The sequence below is a fragment of the Rhinatrema bivittatum genome, chromosome 1 (genome assembly GCF_901001135.1).
Source record: "Rhinatrema bivittatum chromosome 1, aRhiBiv1.1, whole genome shotgun sequence".
Classification (NCBI taxonomy): domain Eukaryota; kingdom Metazoa; phylum Chordata; class Amphibia; order Gymnophiona; family Rhinatrematidae; genus Rhinatrema; species Rhinatrema bivittatum.
Window position 1 is genome coordinate 420,864,945 of NC_042615.1, and position 24,733 is coordinate 420,889,677.

Below are 24,733 nucleotides of genomic sequence, written 5' to 3' on the forward strand. Positions count from 1 at the left end.
GGTACACAAATCAACATCTTTAAATGCTCAGCTATTCAGTTCTTACCTCCTGGTCATCTGTGTTACTTGAGCAGCGGAGAAGTGTCGCCCACCCTTTTGGGTGTAGCTGCAATGATGTAATGCAATTTCCTCGGTCCTTCTCACCAGGTACTTCTGGTGTTAAGACTTCCAGACTATTGCGAGGCGATGCACCTACGGGAGAAACAATCAAATCAGTCATATACTGCACATGTAACTCATATGCAAAGTTGCTTATCTGTAATAGGTTTCTCAGAAGACAGCAGGATAATCGGTTACAAACATAGGTGAAATCATCTCTAGTGCTGACATACATGGTCTCGTACAGCATTCTGGAAAAGCTTTTCAAGGCCTTTTTCAGGTACATGGAAAATGTTCTTTATATACCACCTTGCAGAGCCCCTTTGGATTCTTGGGCTAGACTGGTATGAGATAGGGAGTCTCTGAACTGCCCCATGACACAAGTACACTTTTTAGTGCTTGAGTGACTGGATTCTACTGGGCTTGTCTCATGTGGAGATATGCCAAATAGGGTTTCATCAACTGTTTAAGCCATATGGCCTAATATTCTAAACATATACCAGGTTGTCATCATCTGCCTTTATTTGCAACACCCACCTCTGTAGACATTAATTTAGTGATCCTGTTGGTAGGGAGATAGGCTTTTGCCTGAGTTATGTCTAGCAGAGGTCTGAAGCACTCCAACCAAGGTGACAGAATCAGGCTGGATTTTGAGTAATTTGTGATGAAATGTAGAAACTTCTGCACCTGGGTGGTGGTACAAATGGATTTGCTTCTCTGGGTCTGAGATGTACTCCTGAGCAGCCAATCGTCCAAACAGAGAAACACATAAGCCCTCAGTCTGTGCAGAAATGCTGTGATATTTTGTGAAAAATCCGCTGACGCTACATAAAAAGGCAACACTTGGTATTGGAGGTGGTGATTTTCCACCACAAATTTGAGATACTTCCTTTGAATGGGATTTATTTATATGAGGATATAGATCTTTGACATTCAGATGGCATAACCAATCTCTTATTTTGAAGAAGAAAAATAGTGGCTAGGAAAATCTTGAACTTTGCATTTAAAAGAAATTTCTTCAAAGGTCTAAGAAATGACAGCAACCCCCAGTCTTATAGGGTATCAGTAGTACTTTGAGTAAAATCTCCACCCTCATTCCAGTGGTGGAACAGGTTCAACCACTCTGGCCTGTAAAACAGAACCCCCGCAGCCAATGGGTATCCGCAAGGGCTAAAAGTGAAGGAGGTTCCTGCTGCTTTTAGGGTGGAAGAGGCTGCTGCTGTCGCTAGTTTGGGGGGGGGGGGGGGGAAGAATAAGTGAATGAGCAAGCATATGTGTTTGAGGTGCTGTGTGTGTGTGTGTGTGTGAATGAGACAGCATGTATGTGAATGATTGAGGCCTGTATATGGCCTGTATATTGAAGCCTGTATATTCATAGTTTTGCACAGTTGAGCACGTGGCTGTGCGCACGTCTGTGTGCACGGATCGAATCAGCGGACAGAGCGGTGATCAAATGGAAATGGTGACGGTGACCACCTTGGAGGGTCTCCACGTGGGAGGACCCTCATATCGGACCGGGGTCTAGCCGGGATCAACCGGGTAGCACTGACGCTGGCTGGCTATCTATGCAGCTATTCGAGCCTCGGAGACCGGAGACTTTTAAGAAGTTTTCTAACTTACCTTGTCTCGGCGTTTCCCGGTCTCGTTCTGGGCAGTCTCCGACTGCGGGGGGAGAGAGAAAAGTACCTTCACCGGCGCGATCGAATTTGCACCCGCTGCCTCTCAGCCGCACCCGATGCCGGGGGCTAAGTCCACGCCAGGAGCCGGCTGCTGGTCCGAGGCTTACCTCCGAGGGATCGTGGAAATCACCTCAGGAATCTCGACTGGGGGAGGGACCCGTAGGTATCACCGCAGAAGAGTGGGGCTCGTCTGTAGAGGTAAGATTTCTTCTTTGTTTTGGATTTCTTTGGTTAGAATACTCTAATGCTGTGCAAGCGTGTATAGAGTCCCGAATTGCTATGGAGAAGGAAAATACTGAAGAGCAGGGCTTCCAGCAGGGGTATATGTACTGGTGCTGACAGACTGAAATCTGACTCCGTCTCCAACTGCTATCGGAGCACACTATACCCGTTGGTCCTGAGACCATCTGCTACATGCTAGGAAACATGTTTTATGTTATGTAAATTTGAAAAATCTAATAAAGAGAATTATAAAAAAAGAAACCAGAGAACTAGTGGTGAATGAGGAGGAACCCAAAGAATGGTAGCATAAAATAATGGGGAAGGACCCAGAAGCAGTAGCTGGAAGAATGGCTGCTGCAGTAGCAACTGAGGTTAAGGGGGTAAGAGCTATTGAAGAAATCGTAACTGAAGGTGGTGGCGAGGGGAAAAGGAACAGTAGTCTTGGTGGCTAGAGATACAGGCCAACATCTTAGATCACAAAGACGACACAAAGTTGTGAATTAAAGGAGGGCTACAATCACTTTTGTGTTTGTCATCCAGGTGCCCTAAAGGAGGAGCATGAAGGACATGTGGACTCTCTCTAGTCTGCAAGTCACTACTACAAAACACCAATTATTTGAAGCTAAAATGCACTAAGGAACTGGTCACATTAATACCTATATGGATTTGTATTTTATTGGACTGCCATGGATAAGGCAGGTATGCTGTTTCTCTTTTGAAAGTCTCTTCCACTTTTGGACAGATCTCAGATCTAGTGGTTTACAGTGAGATGAGAACCACTAAGATGACTTGATCAAAAGCTTCCATATTTAACAACTAAAGACCTGACTAATAAGCTTTAATATTCCTCACAAATTACAAAACACATTGCATTTTTTAGCATGTTTTTTTCTCCTTTTTTATTTCTTTCACTGGACAAAGACTCATACCAGCCAGAATACATCTTGCATGTTGGAGTAGCTAAGTAAAAAAGTGCCTTTTTCCTACTCTAATGAGTTGTGGTTTTGTTACATGAGAATCATTTCCTATTTTTGTTGTTCATTGGGGTATTCATAGTAACAGTAGTGATGGCAGAAAAGGACCAAATGGTCCATCCAGTCTGCCCAGCAAGTTAAGATAGTAACTGCCACTATGTGCAGGTTACTCTCATATTTCTCTTAAGGGTAGTGTCGCTTTGTGCAGTTATCCCCAATACTTATGATACCCATAAAAATTTCAGCTAGTAACATTTTTTATTGGGTGATGAGCTTTCCTGAAAATTCATAGTTTTGCTTGACGCGCTTTCCTTATGGACTTGGCCGTAGAAGCAGTCCTATGCTTTTTCCCTTATGTCTGCGTAACAGTACCCTTTTGGTTGTTGTCTGACTCCAATTTCCCTTTTCCCCTGCCGTAAAAGCAGGAGCAATGTTTCAGATATATTCAACGCATCAAGGCTTATTGGTTAAGGGTACCAATCGCCATGCTTTCTGCTAAGGGTATTAACTGCCACCCCAGCAATTACCCTCATGCACACTTTTTCTTCATTTCCTTTAGGACTTGGCCGTATAAGCAGTCATGTGCTTTTTTCCTTATGTCTGTGTATCAGTATTCCACACCGTAGAAGCTGGGGCCAGGTTACTGTTTAAAACCAATTCCTCTTTTCTCCCCTGCCGTCTGAGCAGGGAGCATCTGTTAAGGGTAGTAACTGCTGCACCAGCAAATTACCTCTCTGCCTTTAGAAATCCAGAGTGTTTAGCACAATGCCACTTTGAACTCTTTGTTTGTTTTCATTTCACCACCTCCTCCAGAAGTGCATTCACCACCCTTTCCGTGAAGAAATATTTCCTGACATTGGTTTTGATCATCCCCCCTGGAGTTTCATTTCATGTCCCCTAATTCTAATGTTTTCTTTCCAATGGAAAAGTTTTGAAGTTTGTGCATCATTATAGATGTTCTAAGTTCATGCATCATCATCATTACTGCAGGTAATCACATCATGCTGTTATATAAACCCAAATGGTCAGAAATTGTTGCGCTGGAGGTGGACCCTTGGGCCGAGGTGGGGTTGACACAACCCTTAGGAAGAGTCCCATGGGCCCCCACCATCGGTAGGCAGAGTGGGCTGATGGACGGAGGCCGGCTGACGCTTCACCAATACCAGCCCTCATTCCCCGCGGGTTGAGCCTTTGGGTATCAGGGCCAGCTGGGCTTAGGTGGGCCTCCGTTTGTCGTCGATGGAAGGATCGAGGTCAGCCCAGAGGCAGAAACAGAGATATGGTAGAGTCTGTACTGGACGAGGCGGAGTCCCGGGCGCCAAAGGAACAAGAGTCAAACAGGGGGAGCCCGAGCAAGAGCAGGCCAGAGCCTGAGTAGGCCAAGTCCAGGATGTAGACTGAAGAGGTGTCGAAGGGCAAGCTTGAGTCAGGGCTGGCGGTAATCTAGAAGTGATGGCAAGCAAGGCTGAGGTCTGGGTCTGGAGAGAGGCAACAAAGTAGTCAGGCAAAGCAGAGGTCGTGGCTCGGAGAGAATCAGTAGCATAATCAGGCAATGCAGAGGTCATGGCTCGGAGAGAATCAGTAGCGTAGTCAGGCAATGCAGAGGTCATGGCTTGAAGTCAATCCGGAGGGAAAGGAAATCAGAAACTTGAGGAATCACGAAGCGAGAGAACCTGTTGCAAAGGCAAGCTCTGATTGTCAGAGCTTGCCTTAAATAGATCCTGGTAAATGACGTCACCAGGACGGGCCGGCAGCCTCAGCGCGCCGCGGGCCCTTTAAATCCAGCAGAGAGGCACGTGCGTGCGCCTGGAGAACCCAGAAGAGGCAGCCGGCAGCGGCGTATCTGCCACAAGGCGTCTCCACCGCGCCACGATGCCAAGGGCCACGGGCAGGGCAGCAGAGAAGAGGGCAGCACAGGAGGCGCTCCCTCCGCATTGCAGAAGGGCCTGCATTTGCTGCCGGGACAGCAATGGCGGGAGGTAAGGAAGGCCGGCCGCGGGTTTCATGGCCGGCAAACGTAACAGAAATATGAACTGTACAAGTTTATTTGTGACAGGTACTACATAGTAACATAACAATGACAGCAGAAAAGGACCAAATGGTCCATCCAGTCTGCCCAGCAAGCTTATGGTAGTACCTGCTGCATTGTGTAGGTAACCCCCATGCTTAACAGATTCCCAGACAGTAAAAGTTGGGCCCTTGCCATTGTAACAGAGAGCAATGTTGAGTTGAATCAAAAGTATGAAGGCTTATTGGTTAAGAGTAGTAACTGCCACATCAGCAAGTAACCAGCATGCTTGTTTCACCAGACTGTAGAAGTCGGGGTCCTCAATCTAATTCCCCTTTTCCCCTGCTGTTGAAGCAGAGAGATGATGGAGCTGCATCAACAGTATTGATGCAACTCCATCATTGCTACCCTTACCACTTATTGGTTAAGAGTAGTAACCGCCAAACCAGCAAGTTACCCCCATGCACTCATTTCTTCATTTCCATCCTGTAGTCTCTAGGGATCTATGATGTTTTCCAATAAACGCAGTTTTTGTCTTCATCACCTCCTCTGGAAGAGCATTCCAGGCTTCCACTACCCTCTCCATGAAGAAATATTTCCTGACATTGGTTCTGAGTCATTCTTCCTGGAGTTCTTCAATTCATGACTCCTAGTTCTACTGATTTCTTTCCATTGGAAAAGGTTTGTCGATTGTGCATTCTTAAAACTTTTCAGGTACATGAAAGTCTGTATCATATCTCCCCTGCTCCTCTTCTCTTCAAGGTATAAGAACATGCCATACTGGGTCAGACTAAGGGTCTATCAAGCCCAGCATCCTGTTTCCAACAGTGGCCAATCCAGGCCATAAGAACCTGGCAAGTACCCAAAAACAGTCTATTCCATGTTACCGTTGCTAGTAATAGCAGTGGCTATTTTCTAAGTCAACTTAATTAATAGCAGGTAATGGACTTCTCCTCCAAGAACTTATCCAATCCTTTTTTAAACACAGCTATATTAACTGCACTAACCACATCCTCTGGCAACAAATTCCAGAATTTAATTGTGTGTTGAATAAAAAAGAACTTTCCCCGATTAGTTTTAAAGGTGCCACATGCTAACTTCATGGAGTGCCCCCTAGTCTTTCTATTCAGATCCTTCAGCCTCTCCCTCATAGGTCTTCTCAAACAGACCCCATACCATTTTGATGGCTCTTCTCTGGACCACCTCCATCCTGTCTTTGTCCCTTTTGAGATACAGACCCCAGAACTGAACACAGTACTCCAAAGTGAGGCCTCACCAAAGACCTGTACAAGGGCATTATCGCCTCCTTTTCCTTAGTTTTTATTCCTCTCTTTCTATGCAGCCAGCATTCTTCTGGCTTTAGCTACTGCCCTGTCACAGTGTTTCGCCATCTTCAGATCTCTAGATTCTATTACCCCAAGATCTCTCTCTTGGTCCATGCACATCAGTCTTTCATCCCCTATCAAATACAGGTCTTTTGGATTACCGTACCCCAGATGCATGACTCTGCACTTCTTAGCATTAAATCCCAGCTGCCAAATCTTCGACCACTCTTCAAACTTTCTTAAATCACTTTTCATTCTCTTCTACTCCTTCAGGCGTGTTTATTCTATTGCAGATCTTAGTCTCTGGGTTTGTTACCCAAGGTTCCTGGATTCTGGGACAGCAGTGGGTGTGGTGCTGAGTCCATCTGTCTACACTAAGGAAAACGAAATTATCAGGTAAGTAATTTCTCCATTTCCTAGCGTGTAGCCAAATGGACTCAGGACCAATGGGATGTACAAAAGCTACTCCCGTGGCCCACTTAATACTGCCCTTGCAAAGGCTGTGTCCTCCCAAGCCTGGACATCCAGGTGATAGAACCTGGAGAAAGTGTGTATGGAGGACCATGTCGCTGCTCAACAGATCTCAATGGGCGACAGAAGCTTGGTTTCTGTCCAGGACACTGCCTGGGCCCTTGTTGAATGGGCTTTGACTTGTCGAGGTGGAGGCTTCCCTGCCTCTACGTAGGCTGCCTTGATTACTTCTTTGACCTAGCAGGCTATGGTTGCCCGTGAGGCTGCTTCCCCTTGTTTCTTCCCGCTGTGAAGGACGAACAGGTGGTCCGTCTTTCATACGGGTTCCGATCTTTCCAGGTATCGGACTAGGAGTCTGCCGACATTTAGGTGGCGAAGACGATGTGATTCTTCCGCATAGCTGTATTTAAAAAAAAAAAAAAGGATTGGATAAGTTCTTGTAGGAGAAGTCCATTACCTGCTATTAATTAAGTTGACTTAGAAAATAGTCACTGCTATTACTAGCAACGGTAACATGAAATAAACTTAGTTTTTGGGTACTTGCCAGGTTCTTATGGCCTGGATTGGCTACGGTTGGAAACAGGATGCTGGGCTTGATGGACCCTTGGTCTGACCCAGTATGGCATGTTTTTGTTTTTTTTATATATATTTAAAGCTTTTATTAGCAAACAGAGGGGTAGCGCCAAGAACTGGTAATGACGGTCTAGTATCGCAGAGCAAAGAAGGCGTTGATGGTCGTGATGGACCAGGATGGGGAGATTGGCTTCGGAGAGGTCAGGAATTCTCCCGGCTGTACTGCCCTTAAGATTGAACACAGGGTTTCCATGTGGAAGTGTGGTACCCTTAAGTTAACAACTGACGGTGTTGAGGTACAGGATGGGCCGGAACATTACTTCCTTCTTGGGGACGATAAAATAGATGGAATAGTGACCAGTATTTTGTTTGTGTCCGGGAACTGGGGTTATCGCCTTTAGGCTGAGTAGCCTTGCCAGTGTAGTTTTCACTGCCGTCCTCTTGGAGTGGGAGTGGCAGGGTGATCTTACAAATTTGTCTGGAGGAATGCTGTGTAAGTCCAGAGAGTATCCCTCTTGAATGGTTAGGACCCACTTGTCCGATGTTACCTCGACCCATCTTTGGTAGAAGAGGGCAAGTCTGCCTCCTATGGCTTCTTCCTGTGGATGGGTCTACTGATTCTCATTGAGAGGTACGGCCGAGACCTGTCCCTGAGCCTGCACCCCTCTTGTTGTGTCTGTTCCGAAAGGACTAAGCCCTGCCTGTGGGGCGAGGTGCTTGGTAGTATGTGTTCTTGTACGGTCTGAAGCGCTGGGCTCCTCTGCCCTTGTTTCTTCGGGTGGGGGGGGGGGGGGGGGGGAAGCGCAGATTTCTTTTGTTCCTGTCCTCTGGTAGGCGAGGCACTGGAGATTCACCCCATTTGTTGGCTAACTTCTCCAGTTCGCTTCTGAACAAGAGAGATCCTTTAAAGGGCATTCTTGTGAGGTTTGCTTTTGGAGGTCGAGTTGGCTGACCAATTTCGGAGCCATAGTTGTCTTCTGGCTGGCACTGCCAAGGCAACGCCCCTGGCTGATGTGCGCACTAGGTCTGAGGTTGCATCCGTGAGGAAGGATATCGCCGGTTCCAATGTTTCACCGGGCGTGGTTGAGTCTCTGGAGAGGAGCAAGCAGGAACATGTCACTATGGTGCAGCAGGAAGTGATTTGCAGGGTCACTGCTGCTACATCAAAGGACTGTTTGGGGATGGCTTCCTGATGTCTGTCCTAGGCATCTTTGAGTGCCTCTCCTCCTTTGATGGGTATGGTCGTGCGCTTTGAGATTGCGCAGACCATAGCGTCCACTTTTGGGAACACTGGGAAATAGCATGTGGCCTGACGGAGGGACACCAAGATGGGGTTCCTCTTTGGTTCCGCTGTGGTATCTGTGCCTGGAATGGCCAGCGTCTTCAGGGTCGTGTCCCAGACCCAGGGTCTGGGACACGAGAGCTGGTAACTTGTCTTTGGAGAAGAATCGTAGCATGGTCCGGTATGGTTCCATCCCTGGAGGTATTTCTCCTGGGAGTCAGCCTCGTCCTCCAAAGTGTCTGTATCCCCTGTAGGGAGGCTCTTGCTTAGGTAGGGCACTTCGAGGGGTCCGAGAGGTGCTTGGAAGGTCTTGCGCTTCTGGTGGAGGCTGGGACTGGGTCGCAGACGGGACTGATTGCGCCTGGACAAAGGTATGCAGCCCTTTGAAGAATTCCACCCAGGAAAGGGTCCCTTGGTCCATGTTGATTCCAGGCGGAGTTATGGTGGAAGCCCCCAACATGCCTTCCTGTGTAGGTGCTGAGTCGGAGATACAGAGGTCCGGGTTACTATCATTATTGGATCCGGATCCCTCTACTGGCTGTAGGGGGCTTTGCTTTGATTCCCCCTGAGCCTCTTCACACTGCTGGCATAGGGCAGAGGCCGCTTCAGGTTGCGCAGCTCTCAGGTGGCAGGCTGGGCAGAGGGCTTGTCCCTTGGCCTTCTTGGCCGGTGGTGCCATTGTTTGTGCGCGTGGAGTGCTTCAAAACTCGTCTGTGCGCGTTGGTATGCACGCCGGGAGGCCTAGATGTGCGCTCTGGGTGCGCCAACGATGTACGTGTGGGATGCGCAAGAAGTGCGTGCAGGCTATTAATTTGTGCGCCTGGCTAAGATATACGCGCCACTGTGCTCATGGGCCTATTTGTGTGTTCGGGCCGTTTTTGCAGTCTGCTATGTGCCGGCACAGTTGTGCACGTCGCTGTGCGCACCAGTCGGTTGTGCGTGGCATGTTAGTGCCGACAATACGGCGGTCAAGGGGGGAAATGGCACCGACGACCATGCGGAGAAGATGGCAACACCCCCCCGAGGGTCTCCACGTGTGTGGATTCGTGCCGGGCGGTCTCCGGCTGCGGCGGGGGGGGGGGGGGGGGAGGGAATTACCTTCACCGCCGTGCACGATTCTACACCCGCTGCCTCTCGCCACCCTGGGGGCTAAGTTCACGCAGGACGGAGGCTTGCCTCTGAGGGATCTCGGAAATCATCTCAGGAATTCTCGACTAAGGGAGGGACCCTTAGGTATCACCACAGGAGAGCGGGCTCCTCTTCTTGAGGTAAATTTTCTTTCTTTTTTGTTTTAAAATTGCTAACACTATTCTAGTGTGTGGAAGCGTCCCTATCTGCTTTAGGAGATGGCGAAATACTGAAGAGCTGAGCTTCCTGCACGGGTATATGTAGGCTGACGTCAACTTTGAAATCTGACTCCGTCTCCCATCTACTATCAGGAGTACACTATACCCATTGGTCCTGAGTCCATCTGGCTACACGCTAGGAAACGTTCTGTCACTCAACGCACAATTAAGCTCTGGAATTTGTTGCCAGAGGATGTGGTTAGTGCAGTTAGTGTAGCTGGGTTCAAAAAAGGTTTGGATAATGTCTTGGAGAAGATGTCCATTAACTGCTATTAATCAAGTTTACTTAGGGAATAGCCACTGCTATTAATTGCATCAGTAGCATGGGATCTTCTTGGTGTTTGGGTAATTGCCAGGTTCTTGTGGCCTGGTTTGGCCTCTGTTGGAAACAGGATGCTGGGCTTGATGGACCCTTGGTCTGACCCAGCATGGCAATTTCTTTTGTTCTTATTGCTGCCATTATTTCATGGGTCATCCAAAATGTTTTTTTCCAAGAACTGGCCCTGGGGCCAGACTTTGTATGTGCAAAGACTGGGGTTACACAGCACTGTAAATGAAGGCTATCACTGAATGAACTGGAAAATATTCTATTGTTCTGCAAGCTAGATTTTTAAAGCTCTATACCTTTCTTAAGTAAGCACATCTTCCCTGAAAATAAAAAAAAAAAAAATGGGGAAAGTGGGTCCAAGATGGGCTTTAGATAGATTTCTTTCTATATATATATTTTTTCAAGAAGTGATGTTCTTAAAACTCCATGCAGTTTCTCATATTGTCATTAGAAGACTGATTTACATTTTGCTTGCTGGTAAGGACGCATGAAACAGAATCCATCTCGGTACAATATGGGGCGATTAGCCACTTAAATGTCTTCCCACAGTGACTAAGCTGATGTAAGCTTTGCTTGATGTCACGCTCCTCTGACCAGTGGAATGTGAACAAATCCACCAGCAGCAATATAAGGGATGTAGGGAACCCACTTACAGAGGAAAAACTGGTGAATGGCAACGTTAAACTTACGAGCAAGAGGTACTGTTGATTCAAACAATACTCAGAATAAACAATCAATTCCACAAATCTGAAAGCTTGAGCTATTTCTGAAACTACACTCCTCTTAAGGTACTAAGTGAAAGATCAGATTTCTCTTGCTCTGATAAAAATATGTTGCATTACAATAGGCTTTTACAGAAAGTTTATAAAATTTTCCAAGCTGCAGTACTCCTTTACTGACCTACCTTCTCTCTGGGAGGAGCGGGACATGTGTTTCTCTAACAATGGACCAAAGTCACTGTGATGGCAGGGAGAGCGGGACGCCCTGGGACTGGACGAGCTGGGAGATGATGTCATGTCTGCAAAAATACATAAATAAATAGAAATATCGAACAATGGTTACACAACAACTTCTGATACAGACTACTTACAGACAAAAATAGCATGTTTATGGTTTGGAACTATTTTACTAAATATTCATGCCTTCAATTTGAAACTGCAAGTTGTTTAAACAAATCAAAAGTAGAAAAAAAAAAAGGGAAATAGTACACACCTTTGTAATCAGATTCTCACCACCACTTCCAAAACAGCTGCTTCTTGCCTTAAAAAATAAAGGGTGAGGACTGGTCCACTGCCAAGTGTTAACATACTACCTACCATACTGAAAGATCTGGGCTCAATTACCAGGCCAGCAGAAGATGCTGCAAGCATCCAGAAATAGACTAGAAAGAGATCTTTAAAACGTCAGCTCTAGTGTAACTGGTTTTCTGTTTTCAAACTGCCATGATGCACAGCATTTTGGTGTAATTTTTGGCCCTCTGGCAAAAAAAAAAAAAAAAAAAAGCAAGATTTTTCAAATGCAGTCACTTATAGCTTTTCCTTGGGGCCATTTCTCCTGCCACTGGGCCCTTGCTCCAGTTTTTTGCCTGGTCACTGCCACTTTTCCCGATTTTTTTCTGCTCTCAACTGGTCTGAGTTCCAAAGCCAGTGTTACATAGAAACATAGAAAATGACGACAGAAGACGACCAATCGGCCCATCCAGTCTGCCCAGCAAGCTTCACACTTTTTTTCTCATACTTATCTGTTACTCTTGGCTCTTAGTAACCTTTTAGTTCTATTTCCCTTTCACCCCCACCATTAATGTAGAGAGCAGTGATGGAGCTGCTTCCAAGTGAAATATTAAGTTTGATTAGTTGGGTAAGCGGCAGCATAGCTCTCTGCCATTGAAGCAGAGAGCAATGCTGGATATGCGTGAAGTATTAGTTTTTCTTCTCCCCTGCCGTTGTAGCAGGGAGCTATGCTGGATATGCATTGAAAGTGAAGTATGCCTTGAAGGTCACATTAACTATCATCTAATATTGAAATGCCTAATAATTGGTAATTGAATAAGCCTAATAATTGGTAATACCTATATAGCCCATGAACCCATCCCTGTTTTTTTTTCTTTTTTTTAATTTGGAGATGGCAGCCCTCCATCCTTCCGCTCCGTGAAGATGGAACACCAACCACTGGCAACCCGCTCCGTGAATGCCTCTGTGGCTACTGCCGTTCCGTGCAGTGTTTTGCTGCCTCCTCTTTATACGCTTCCTCTAGACCTGATGGATCCACAGTGTTTATCCCACACCCCTTTGAAGTCCTTCGCAGTTTTGGACTTCACCACTTCCTCCGGAAGGGCATTCCAGGCATCCACCACTCTTCTCCGTGAAGAAATACTTCCTGACATTGGTTCTTAGTCTTCCTCCTTGGAGCCTCAGCTCGTGACCTCTGGTTCTGCTGATTTTTTTCTGACGGAAAAGGTTTGTCGTTGTCTTTGGATCGTTAAAGTTTTTCAAGTATCTGAAAGTCTGATATTTGAAAAACTTTAACGATCCAAAGACAACGACAAACCTTTTCCATGTTCTCAAAAGAAAGCTCTCAGTTCTCTGGCACTGTTCTCTATATGAAACTGTGGAAGCAGCAGCAGCCAGACAGAGAGCTGGACTGTAGCAAGGCCCTTGATGGCAGGAGTGGCAAAGCAGCAGCGGTATCCAGTTTGGGGGGGGGGGGGATGCACTTTTCCTTAACCATACAGTGCATTCAGAAAGTATTCAGACCCCCTTCACTTTTTTCCACATTTTATCTTACAGACTTATTCTAAAATGAATATGCATTTCCCCCTCCTCAATCTACACACAATACCCCATAATGACAAAGCAAAATCAGCTTTGTAGAAATTTGTGCAAATTTAATTTAAAAACAAAACCTGAAATATCACATTTACATAAGTAATCAGACCTTTTGCTTTGATACTCAAAATTGAGCTCAGGTGCATTCTGGTTCCATTGATCACCCTTAAGATGTTTTTTCCAACTTGACTAGAGTCCACCTGTGGTAAATTCAATTGACTGGACATGATTTGGAAAGGTACACACTTATCAATATAAGATCCCACAGTTGAAAGTTCAATGTCAGAGCAAAATCAAAGCCATAAAGTCGAAGGAATTGTCTGTAGACCTCCAGAATAGGACTGTTTCGAGGCACATACCTGGGGGAGGGTACAAACAAATTGCTGCAGCATTGAAGTTCCCAAGAACATAGTGGCCTCTATCATTCTTAAATAGAAGACGTTCAGAACCACCAGGACTCTTCCTACAGCAAGGTGCCCATCCAACTGAGCAATCACGGTAGAAAGGCCTTGGTCAGGAAGTTGACCAAGAACTTGATAGTTACCCTGACAGAGCTCCAGAGTTCTGCTGTGGAGATGGGAGAACCTGCCAGAAGGATAACCATTTCTGCAGCACTCCACCAATCAGGCCTTTATAATAGACTGACCAGACAGAAGCCACCTCAGTAAGAGAGACATGACAGCCCGCTTTGAGTTTGCCAAAAGGCTCAAATGACTTTCAGAGCATGAAAAACAAGATTCTCTGGTCTGATGAACTCTTTGGCCTGAATGCCGTCATGTCTGGAGGAAAGCAGGCACCACTCTTCATTCACCTAGCAAATACCATCCTTATGGTGAAGCATGGTGGTGGCAGCACCATGCTGTGAGGATGTTTTTCAGCTGCAGGAACTGGGAGACTAGTCAGGATCAAGGGAAAAATGAACAGAGCAAAGTACAGAGATCTCCTTGATGAAAACCTGCTCCAGAGCACTCTGAACCTCAGACTAGAGTAATGTTCATCTTCCAACAAGACCACAACTCTAAGCACCCAGCCAAGACAAAGTGGGAGTGGCTTCGGGACAAGTCTGTGAATGTCCTTGAGTGGCCCAACCAGAACCCTAACATCTCTGGGCAAACCTGAAAATAGCTGTGCATCGATGCTCCCGATCCAACCTAACAGAGCTTTTGAGGATCTGTAGAGAAGAATGGGAGAAAATCCGCAAATCCAGGTGTGCCAAGTTCGTAACATCATACCCAAGAACACTTGATGCTGTAATCGTTGTAAAAGGTGCCTCAACAAAGTACTGAGTAAAGAGTCTGAATACATATGTAAATATGATTTCTGGGGGGGGTTTTTCTTCTTTAATTAATCTGCACAAATTTCTACAAATCTAATTTTGCTTTATTATGGGATACTGTGTATAGATTGAGGGAAAAATGCATATCAATTTTAGAATAAGGTTAACGTAATGTAACAAAATATGGAAAAAGTGAAGAGGTCTGAATACTTTCTGAATGCACTCCAATGCATTTAATCTCACCATGCTCTTAGCGCCCCCCCCCCCCCCAGCCCAGCAGGCAATGAAAGAGCAATATAGCTCCATCCTGCATAGTCTGCCATGTCTACTGTAGCAAAGCTTAGGACAATGACAGAGGGCTGCCAACAGAGCTCTGCTCTTCTCCTTCTAGCCAAGATAGGAGGAAATCAAGGAGGTACATGCATGCATCAGGAGGGAGGTGACTAAGAACATTGAAAGGAGGTCAAAAAGTGTGTGTGCGCATCAGGGAGAACTGGAAGGCAAAAGGTGGGTGTGGACATTGCAATGTGGTCAGGGATGGGTATAAAACTGAAAACAATCACCAATATCAGTGCGGCTGCACTCTGAGGCTATCAAAAATGTTGTCAGAATCCCTGAGCAGGAGGTCTCATTTAACAGAATGACTACTTAAAAGTGCAATGGGACAGCTTTTCAAAAGTGAAGTGCAGCTATAATTACCAAGGAATGTCACACTGGCACAATGTCTGGAACAACCCGCTCTGCCTTAACCCTTTTATTGCCAAAGCATTTGACAGGTCTATGGGTCAATGGAACTTTATTTTCTTGAAATAAAATATTTAAATCTTGTTCATCCTGACAATACCACATGCTAACATGTTAAACCTATAAATTGTTCTAAACAGAAAGTTCACACTATTACCTGGTAGCAAGAATTTAGTTCTGGCACGAGACCCCACACAAGCTTTCCATTGGTTTTCAGGGAAGGAGCGTTATGGGTAGAAGGTGAGGGTGCAGCTCTGGCTCCAACTTGCAGCCCTTCTCTACATGTACAAGCACTGAGTGCACCCAGTGACATTCTCACAAAGAGGAAGATGTAATAAGGTGCGTTGAAGCTGCTGCAGGTTTGTGCGCATTTCCAGGGATGTAATAAGGGTTTTGTGCGTGGGGAAAAAAGCACGTACGAACGCGTTTACAGACCCGTGGTTTTTCCTGCGCGAATGCATGCTAACGGCAATCAAAAGAGGTGATTAGCTAATCATAGGCAATGCAGGGAGCTGCGCTAATGCTAGTGAGGGTTTTTTACCACCATGGTCAGGGCATGAGTTAAGTGTCAGTGCCGACTCAGGAGGCCTAAGTCGGCACCGAGCATCCTGAAAACCACCTAGCTGTGCGCCTATCTCAGTGTCTGAGCGGCCAGCTTAGCTAGGTGCTTTTCTGGGCGCCCGATTGTATAGATTCGCGACCAAGTAAGTGCCTAGCTCAGTGCCTGAGTGGCAAGATTAGCTAGGTGCCTTTCTGGGCGTCATAGCATCCATATTCACTCTCGGCTGAGTGCCTATGTCAGCACCCGAGCATCCAGATTGGTACCCAACTGAGCACCTATCTCGCTGCTATGCCAGTGTGAATTAGCATCCATGAAAATATTTGCCATGTTGTTTGCAGCACAGTTAATTGAAATATTAAAAATACTTTCCAGGGTCACACTTTCACTTAATAGGGAGACCCGTTCGCTCGCTCACTTTTAAGCCAGATTATCGGCGTGGGTTTTGAGCACGGACGCGGCAGCTTATTACATAGGCCCTTACTGCGTTTAAGTACATGCATTTTTCCATACATGTGCGGATTTCTGCGCACAAAATAATAATTTATTTTTTACATCCTGCAGAAGCGGCAGCTTCAGCCACGCGCAGTGATCAAAACCCACACTCATATCTAGCACCTGTTTTGCCATGGGTCTTATTACATCGGCCCCAAAGTTTGTACGGTTGATGTCATGCTGGGCTCACTGTAGAGAGATGGAGTGTCTTCCCTTTCATTCACTGAAAAGTTCTGTTGCAGGGATGGGAATTTACTTAGCAAATGAATTATAAGATGTCTAACTTTGTAGAGACAATTATGCTGTAGAGATCCTCTTGGCAGAACCTGAGTAATGTTGGTGTGATTCAGGTAAGGCAGCAAAGCAGAACTGCTTTTCTGTAAAAGGTGTTCTCAGAGGACAGGATGTTAGCCTTTACACATGCTATCATCATCCAACGGAGTCTGTGATGGAAATTTCATGTTTACGCTGGGGTTCCTTCGGTCTTGTGTCTTAGCATATACCACTAAAACAAGCTCCAAGGGAGACAGGTAGGTTGTGTGAGGACTAACATCCTGCTGTCCTCAAAGAACACCTGTAACAAAACAGGCAAATCTGTTTTCTTCAAGGACAAACAGGATGGCAGTTCTCACACATGGGAATCGCTAAGTACAGAATAACTCACATTATAAAAAAAATTAAAGAAGAGAACAATGGGCACAATGGTATTTTTTTGGCAACAAGCCTGGAACAAAAACAATGAGCCCTAGGAGGTTATAGAGTTGGGTTCTAAACCACAAAAAAATTGGAGACAGACTGTCCAAACCTACTGTCTTAGTCAGCTATTCCTGTCCAAACAATGATGATTTGTGAATGTGTGGAGGAAACTCCACGTCGCAGCTTTGCGGTTCACCTCCATGGGGACCAATCGTAGGTGAGGCCTCTGATGCTGCCATAGCTCTGACATAGTCCAAGACATTCAGGCCTTGCCTGGGCATAACAGAAGGAAATACAATCTGCTAACTAATTAGAAAAAGTCTGTTAGGCAATGACAACGAGAAAATACTACTTACCTGATAATTTCCTTTTCTTTTGTATACACTGGTAGAACCAGAACAAGTGGGTTATGCACCTCTACCAGCACATGGAGATGGAGCAAAGCTGACATCACAGTATATATATTCCTGCAGTGACATCAGCCCACCAGTATTCTCTGCAAAAGTCAACTGTGGACAGACTAACAAAACCCAATAACGCATAACTATTCCAGCACTCAGCCAACACTAAGCTCAGACAAAGAATGTATTAATCCAGTCCTTAAACTAGTGTTAACACTTACCGGTAACCCCTGGAAACACGCAGCCACTCAAGAGGACAATAGCACAGCCTGCCGGCAGCCAAGGGTGGGAAGGTGGATCCACCTGTCTATACTAAAGAAAAGAAAATTATCAGGTAAGTAGTAATTTCTCATTTCTTAGCATTTAGACAGGAGGATCCAGGACAAGTAGGATGTACCAAAGCTACTCCCGAACAGGGTGGGAGTCTGCCCGCGGTCCAGTCAAAACTGCACGGGCAAAGGCTGCATCCTCCCAGGCCTGCACATCTAGGCGATAAAATCTGGAAAAGGTGTAAGGAGGTCCATGTCCTAGGCTCAGCAAATGTTGATGGGAGATAATCTAACTTCCGCCCATTACACTGCCCGACCCCTAGTGGAATGAGCCCTAATCTGCTCAGTATCCACATACGCGGCTGTGACCACCTCCTTAATCCAGCGAGCTATTGTAACCCACAAAGCTGACTCACCCTGTTTACTTCCACTGTGGAGGCCAAACAGGCGATCCATCTTCCTGAAAGGTTTAGAAACCTCCAGATACTTCACGAAATGTCTCTTGACACCCAAGCTTCTCAACAGGTGATATTCCTCTGCATCTCTCTCTCTCTATCCAGAGATGGCAGGGAAATGGACTGATTCAAGTGAAAATTCAAGACTACTTTGTGCAAAAAGGAAAAAATGGTATGCAACCAGGAACAGCTCCTGGCAAGACAATGCCTGCAGCCCAGATACTTCACAAGCAGAACAAATCGCCACAAGAAACACCATTTCAACGTCAATAACTGCAAGGAAAGGTTACGTATCTGTCGAAAGGTAGGGCCTGCTAAAAAATCCAAAACCAAAGTGCACAGGTAACTGTAAGAGAGGATGAAGATGTTTCACTCCTTTCAAGAAATGGGCCACATCTGGATGAGCCAACAAAGGTCCATCATTTACCTGACCCCCGAAACAAGCAAGAGCTGCTACCTGTACCTTCAAGGAATTAAGGGCAAACCCTTTATTCAATCCATCCTGCAAAAATTCCAAAATGAGTGGGATCTTAACCAAATGATGAAGAACCCTTCGAACTTCAAACCAAGCCTCAAACACTCGCCAAATATGCACATGGGCTAAGGAAGTGGAAAGCTTTCTCGCTCGCGGCAAGATGGCAATCACCGCAGTAGAGCATCCATGCTTCAGCAAGTGAGCCCTCTTAAGGGCCATACCATAAGATAAAATCGAGTTGGATTTTTGTGAAGAACTGGTCCAAGCTGCAGCAGATCCCTGTGTGCTGGAAGCCAGAGGAGTCTACCAGGAGCCTTTGCAGATCTGTATACCATGGTCTCCTGGGTCAATCTGCTGCCACCAGAAGCATCATCCTCCTGTGACCCTTAAACTTCTGGATCACTCTGCTCAACAAGGGCCACATGGAGGAGGCATACAGTTTGCCCTCCAGCCACTCCTGAACGAGAACATCAATTCCCAAAGACTTGGGATCTCTCACGCGACTGAAAAAACGAGGACCTTTGCAGTGTGAGAAGTTGCTAGTAGATCCAGAAATAGAAGGTTCCAGCGATCCACTATCAGCTGAAAAGCCTCATTAGACAATTCCCATTCTCCTGGATCCAAACTCTGGTGCTGAGAAAGTCTGCTCTTACATTGTCTTTTCCTGCAATGTGCGAGGCGGAGATCTCCTGAAGATGCACTTCTGCCCATTCCATAAACTGTGCTATTTACTGCGGATATTTTCTGGCTCTTGGTTCCTCCTTGCTGATTGATGTAAGCCACTGTCGTTGCATTGTCTGACAGTATTTGGACCGCTTGACCCTGCAATTGGTCGCCGAACTGCAAAAATGCCAACTGGACCGCATGGGCTTCCAGCCAATTGATATTCCAGAGAGACTCTTCTGGACTCCAGCGCCCCTGCGCTGTAAGCTCCTGAAAGTGAGCCCCCCAACCCTGGAGATTTGCATCTATTGTGAGTACCAGCCAGGCGGGTGCACTTAGGGAAACCCCATTTCTCAGATAATCTGCTTTTAACCACCCCTGCAGGTGAGTGCAGGCCTCCATTGGCAAGTGAAGCTGAATTGAATTGTCCTAAGACTGTGGGCTCCAATTAGACAGCAGGGAGTACTGAAGAGGATGCATATGCACCCTCACCCACGGCACCACTTCCAGGGTCGCTGACAATCTGAGCACCCGTAGAAAGGACCACAGTGTCGAGCATACTGTGTTCATCAGCTGCATCAGCGCCATCAACTTCTGAATACGACCCTCTGGCAGGAAAACCCTGCCCTGCTTTGTATTGAACTGAATACCGAGATATTCTAGCAACTGAGATGGCCAAAGGCTGCTCTTGGCCAGGTTCTCCACTCAGCCGAGCTCCTGCAACAAGATCACCACCTTGCGTGACACCAGGAGGCTCTCTTCCAGAGTCTTGGCCAGAATCAGCCAGTCATCCAAATACGGGTGTACCAGATTCCTATCCTCTCTCAACTCTGCCGTCACCACCACTACAACCTTGGAAAATGTTCTGGGTGCAGTGGCCAAACCAAAACACAGTGCTTAAAAATGATGACGACACCCCAAAATCATGAATCGCAGAAAATGTTGATCTAGCCCAGTTGTCCCCAACCCTGTCCTGGGGGTCCACCAGCCAGTCGGGTTTTCAGGATATCCACAATGAATATGCATGAGAGAAAATTTGCATGCACTGCCTTCATAACATGCAAATTTTCTCTCATGCATATTCATTGTGGATATTCAGAAAACCCAACTGGCTGGTGGGCCCCCAGGACAGGGTTGGGGACCACTGATCTAGCTGGGTGGGAATATGCAAGTATGCCTTGGACAGATCCAAGGACATCAGAAACTCCCCCAACTGCATGGCCATTATCACTGAGTGCAAGGTTTCCATGTGAAAATAAGTCACTCCCAAATGACAGTTGACCCCTTTGAGATCCAGGATGGGACGAAAAGAGCCCTCCTTCTTGGGCAAAATGAAATAAATGGAAGCACGTATTTCTTGAGACGTGGGCATTGGAACCACTGCCCTCAGACTGAGGTGACCCTCTATCTCCTGTTCCTGAGGGTGGTCAGCACACCTTCATTGGAAGGCTCGGGGGGGGGGAGGGGGTTCCAATACCCGAGCCTGTGCCCCCGTCTGGGCTGTCTTGGACCAAAGGACTGAAACCTACCGAAAGGTCGAGTCCTCTGAAAGGCTGCTCCTCTGTAGGGTCAAAACTGCTTGGATCCCCTAGCACGACCTCTCATGCTAAAGGAGTGCGGCATCTGCTTCTTATCTTCCAGTAATCGAGGAACCAGGAACTCATCCCACTTACTGGCCATTTTCTTCGACTTGCTCCCAAACAAGAGCGAGCCTTTAAAGGGCAACTTTGTAAGGTTAGACTTGGAGGTTGCATTGGCCGACCAATTTCTCAGCCATAACAGATGCCTGGCCACTATTACGAAGTCACGCCTCTGGCTGAGGTATGGACCAAATCACAGCCCACATCTGCCAAAAAGGCAGCTGATGGCTCCATCACTGCCCTGGAATTCATACCAGATTCATCAACCTCCTGAGAAAAAAGTAAAGTAAACAGGAACAAATTACCAGGGAACAATAAGAAGCTATCTGCAAAGTCATTGCCACTGCTTCAAATGCTTGCTTAAGGATGGCCTCAATCCTTCTTTTCATGTACATCCTTCAAGGCCGCTCCTCCCTCTACAAGGATAGTCATTTGCTCGGTGACAGCACACACAAGTGCATCCACTTCCAGAAAATGTAACTGCTCTCTCACAGATAGATCCAGGGGGGCACAGTCCTTCCAAGACTCGTCCCCCTTTGAAATTAGCTTCCGAAACGCCCCACTCAAGATCAATCAATTCTTGAATGGCCTCCATAACAGGGAAAAAAGCAAAAAGCTCTGTGCAAAGAAATCAAAATGGGATCTTTGGCTCAGACGTGGATTCAGCCCCAGGGACTCCCAGCATCTTAAGTATCTGGGAAATCAGAGCCGGTAACTCATCTCTATGAAAGAACCACAACAGAGCCCTATATGGTTCAATCCTGGAGGAGTTTCCCCATCCTCCAGGGAGCAAGGATTGGCTTCATCATCTGTGCCATCCGTGTCCCTATCAGGAAGGCCAGTCGTCGATCTAGGTCTAATTTGACGCTTAAACGCAGCACCAGGTGTGCAGGAGGTCATCACCTGTAACACTGACCTGGGAAGATTGGTTGGGGCAGAGGACTGCACCTGAAGAAAGGACTGCAATCCTTGAAATAATTCCACCCAAGAAAAGGGCAAAAGGATCCAGGCCAAAACAAGGAGGCACCTGTCCTGTGCCCTCTGAACAACCTTCCCCCGCTGACAAACCATTTAAGAGAGTTCCAAAGTCAGACACCCCCTTCTGACACGTCTTTACACAGGCCCGCATCAGGCTGAGTTTAGTAAAATAAGCCAAAGGCAATTCTCCCTGAGCTTCCAAGCAATCCTGGTTGAAGTTAGAGGGAACACCAGGCTGAGATGCCCAAATATGACAAGCAGCACAGAGGGTAGGGCACCTAGGTTTCTTAGCTATTGGTGCCATCAGCCTGTCAGTACAGTTAACAGGCGTCTGAAAGATGTGCAACCAGATGTATTTATGCTGCAAAAAAATGACGTTCAAAATGTAGGCGCTCAGCCCTGTGCCTCGATGAGCGCCCTCTCAATGCCGCTCAGATTGTGCACATAGATAAGTGCACACCTCAATTAGATGGCCCTACCAACTGGACGCCCAAGCAGGCATCAGACTAAGCGTCCAAAAACTGGGCGTACAGCCAGATGCATTCGCACGATCCTGAAAAGGGCAGCCTAATGCGCAGGAAAATGCATAAAAACGCTGCCACGGCCTATCAAGTGGCATGATAAGCCTAAGAGTGGGGCCTAGCCCAAAAAAAGCTGCTCAACCCGCCAGGCTGCCCATTCCCTTAAACTCCCTTGGAGGCAAGAACAAATGTCGGATCAGCATACAGAGCACTGAGACTGAAGGAATGCCTACAAACAACCCTCCTTCTCTATTCTCTCTCTCTTTTTTTTTTTTTTGCTTTACCTGAGCTCAGCCCATCCCAGCTGAGTACAGAGTCTGTCTCCGACTGCGGGGGAAAGGGCATAGACCGTCACTGCTGCGCTCAGCTTCCTGTACCCGCTTGCCTTTCAGCTGTCTTTAACAGCTAAATCCATGCTGGCTGACAACCAGCTACCGGACTAAGGCACTCATCTGAGAGAAATTCTAACATATATCACTTCAGGAATTCTCAAATGAGGGAGGGAGAGCTTGGGAGATCTTGGAGAAGAGACAGCTGAGGGGGGATATGATAGAGATGTTTAAAATTATGAGAGGTCTAGAACGGGTAGATGTGAATCGGTTATTTACTCTTTCGGATAATAGAAAGACTAGGGGGCACTCCATGAAGTTAGCATGGGGCACATTTAAAACTAATCGGAGAAGGTTCTTTTTTACTGAACGCACAATTAAACTCTGGAATTTGTTGCCAGAGGATGTGGTTAGTGCAGTTAGTATAGCTGTGTTTAAAAAAGGATTGGATAAGTTCTTGGAGGAGAAGTCCGTTACCTGCTATTAAGTTCACTTAGAGAATAGCCACTGCCATTAGCAATGGTAACATGGAATAGACTTAGTTTTTGGGTACTTGCCAGGTTCTTATGGCCTGGATTGGCCACTGTTGGAAACAGGATGCTGGGCTTGATGGACCCTTGGTCTGACCCAGTATGGCATTTTCTTATGTTCTTATGGACTATATGGTATCACCACAGGAGAGCGGGGTAAATTAATTTTTCTTCATTTTCTCCTTCTGAAATCTTTAAACAATCCCCAGTACGGAGATGCACGACCATCTGCTGGAGAATATTGGTGGACTGGGGTCACTACAGGGGTACATATACTTTAATGTCAGCTTTGCTCCTTCTCTATCTGCTGCTAGAGGTGCATAACCCACTTGTTCTGGATCCACCTGTCTAAATGCTAAGAAACCCCCAGTTCGTTGGTGTCAAAAGAAACAAAAAGCTGAACTTTCTATGGGCTTCAATCCACTCTAAGCAGAAGATCAAGGTTCTCTTGCAGTCCAAACTGTATAGTGCTTGTTCACCTTCGTGGACATGTGGCCCAGGAAGAAATGTTGGAAGAATAACTAACTGACTCGTTAAGATGGAAGTGAGACACCACTTTAAACAAAAACTTAACATGGGTGTACAGAATCACCCTATCATGAAAAAAAAATCATGTATAAAAGGAGGACAAGTTTGGTGGCATGCTGACATGACCGCCATGAAATATATGACCTTTTAGGTCAGATACTTGGGGTCACAGGAGTGCAGTGGCTCAAAGGGACTTACATCAACTGGGACAAAACCATGCTTATTTCCCAAAATTCAGCTGGAGACCTGATGGGAGACTTCAAATGAAACAGGCTCCGCATAAACTGGACAACCAAAGGTTGTATAGAAATGGATTTACCTTCTACATACAGGTAATAAGTTCAAATTGCATTAAGGTGAACTCTTGATTTGGTCTTGAGACCAGACTCACAAAAATATAGAAGATACTAAAGCAGTTTTTGTGAGGAGCAGGAGAAAGGATCCAAGGCCTTCTACTTATACTGCAGGATAAACTTCTATTTAAATCCATAGGATTTCCTAGTGAAATCCTTTCTTGAAGCTACAGAACTCAAGACACATCGTCATATAGATCAAGGAGTTGCAAGATCAACCTCTCAACGTCCTTGATGGACATTTAGGATTTTAGCTAGATAAGTTATTATCAAAATAAAATCTATCCAGATTAAAAAACAAAACAAAACAACAAAAACAAACATTTTGAGGCAGGCTTAAGTTACCTGGCTAATTTAGCTGATTTTTTATCGTACCCAGTTAAGTTATCCAACCTTATATGCCAGATAACTAAAAACTTAACTGGCTATATTGAAAAGTATACAGCTGGTGAAGTGGCACTGTATTTAAAAAAAAAAGTGCACAGAGCCTGCGACCTGATAACCACTCCACGCCATCTCTCAATATTTCATAACTGACCCTTCCTGGCTGAGCATCCTCCAACCCCCAAAAACCCTTCCAAATTGTTAAAAAAAAAAAGTGCGGGTTGGCTTCCTCCTTCCCTTGTTTTTTAAATTTATTCGTAAGGCTTCCTCCTGTCCCTCTCACTACCCATCCACAATCTCTTAGT

General features: G+C 46.1%; 1 protein-coding gene across 1 annotated transcript in view; it reads right to left on the reverse strand.

Annotated features, from left to right (window-relative positions):
* DCAF10 (DDB1 and CUL4 associated factor 10) overlaps window positions 1-24,733 on the reverse strand; it is an 81,045-nt gene that overhangs the window by 19,907 nt on the left and 36,405 nt on the right. Inside the window, exons 5-6 of the mRNA XM_029603274.1 lie at window positions 11,212-11,325; window positions 47-192 (exon numbers count right to left, since the gene is read on the reverse strand). Coding sequence (XP_029459134.1) covers window positions 47-192; window positions 11,212-11,325 — 260 coding nt within the window. The remainder of the gene's footprint in view (window positions 1-46; window positions 193-11,211; window positions 11,326-24,733) is intronic.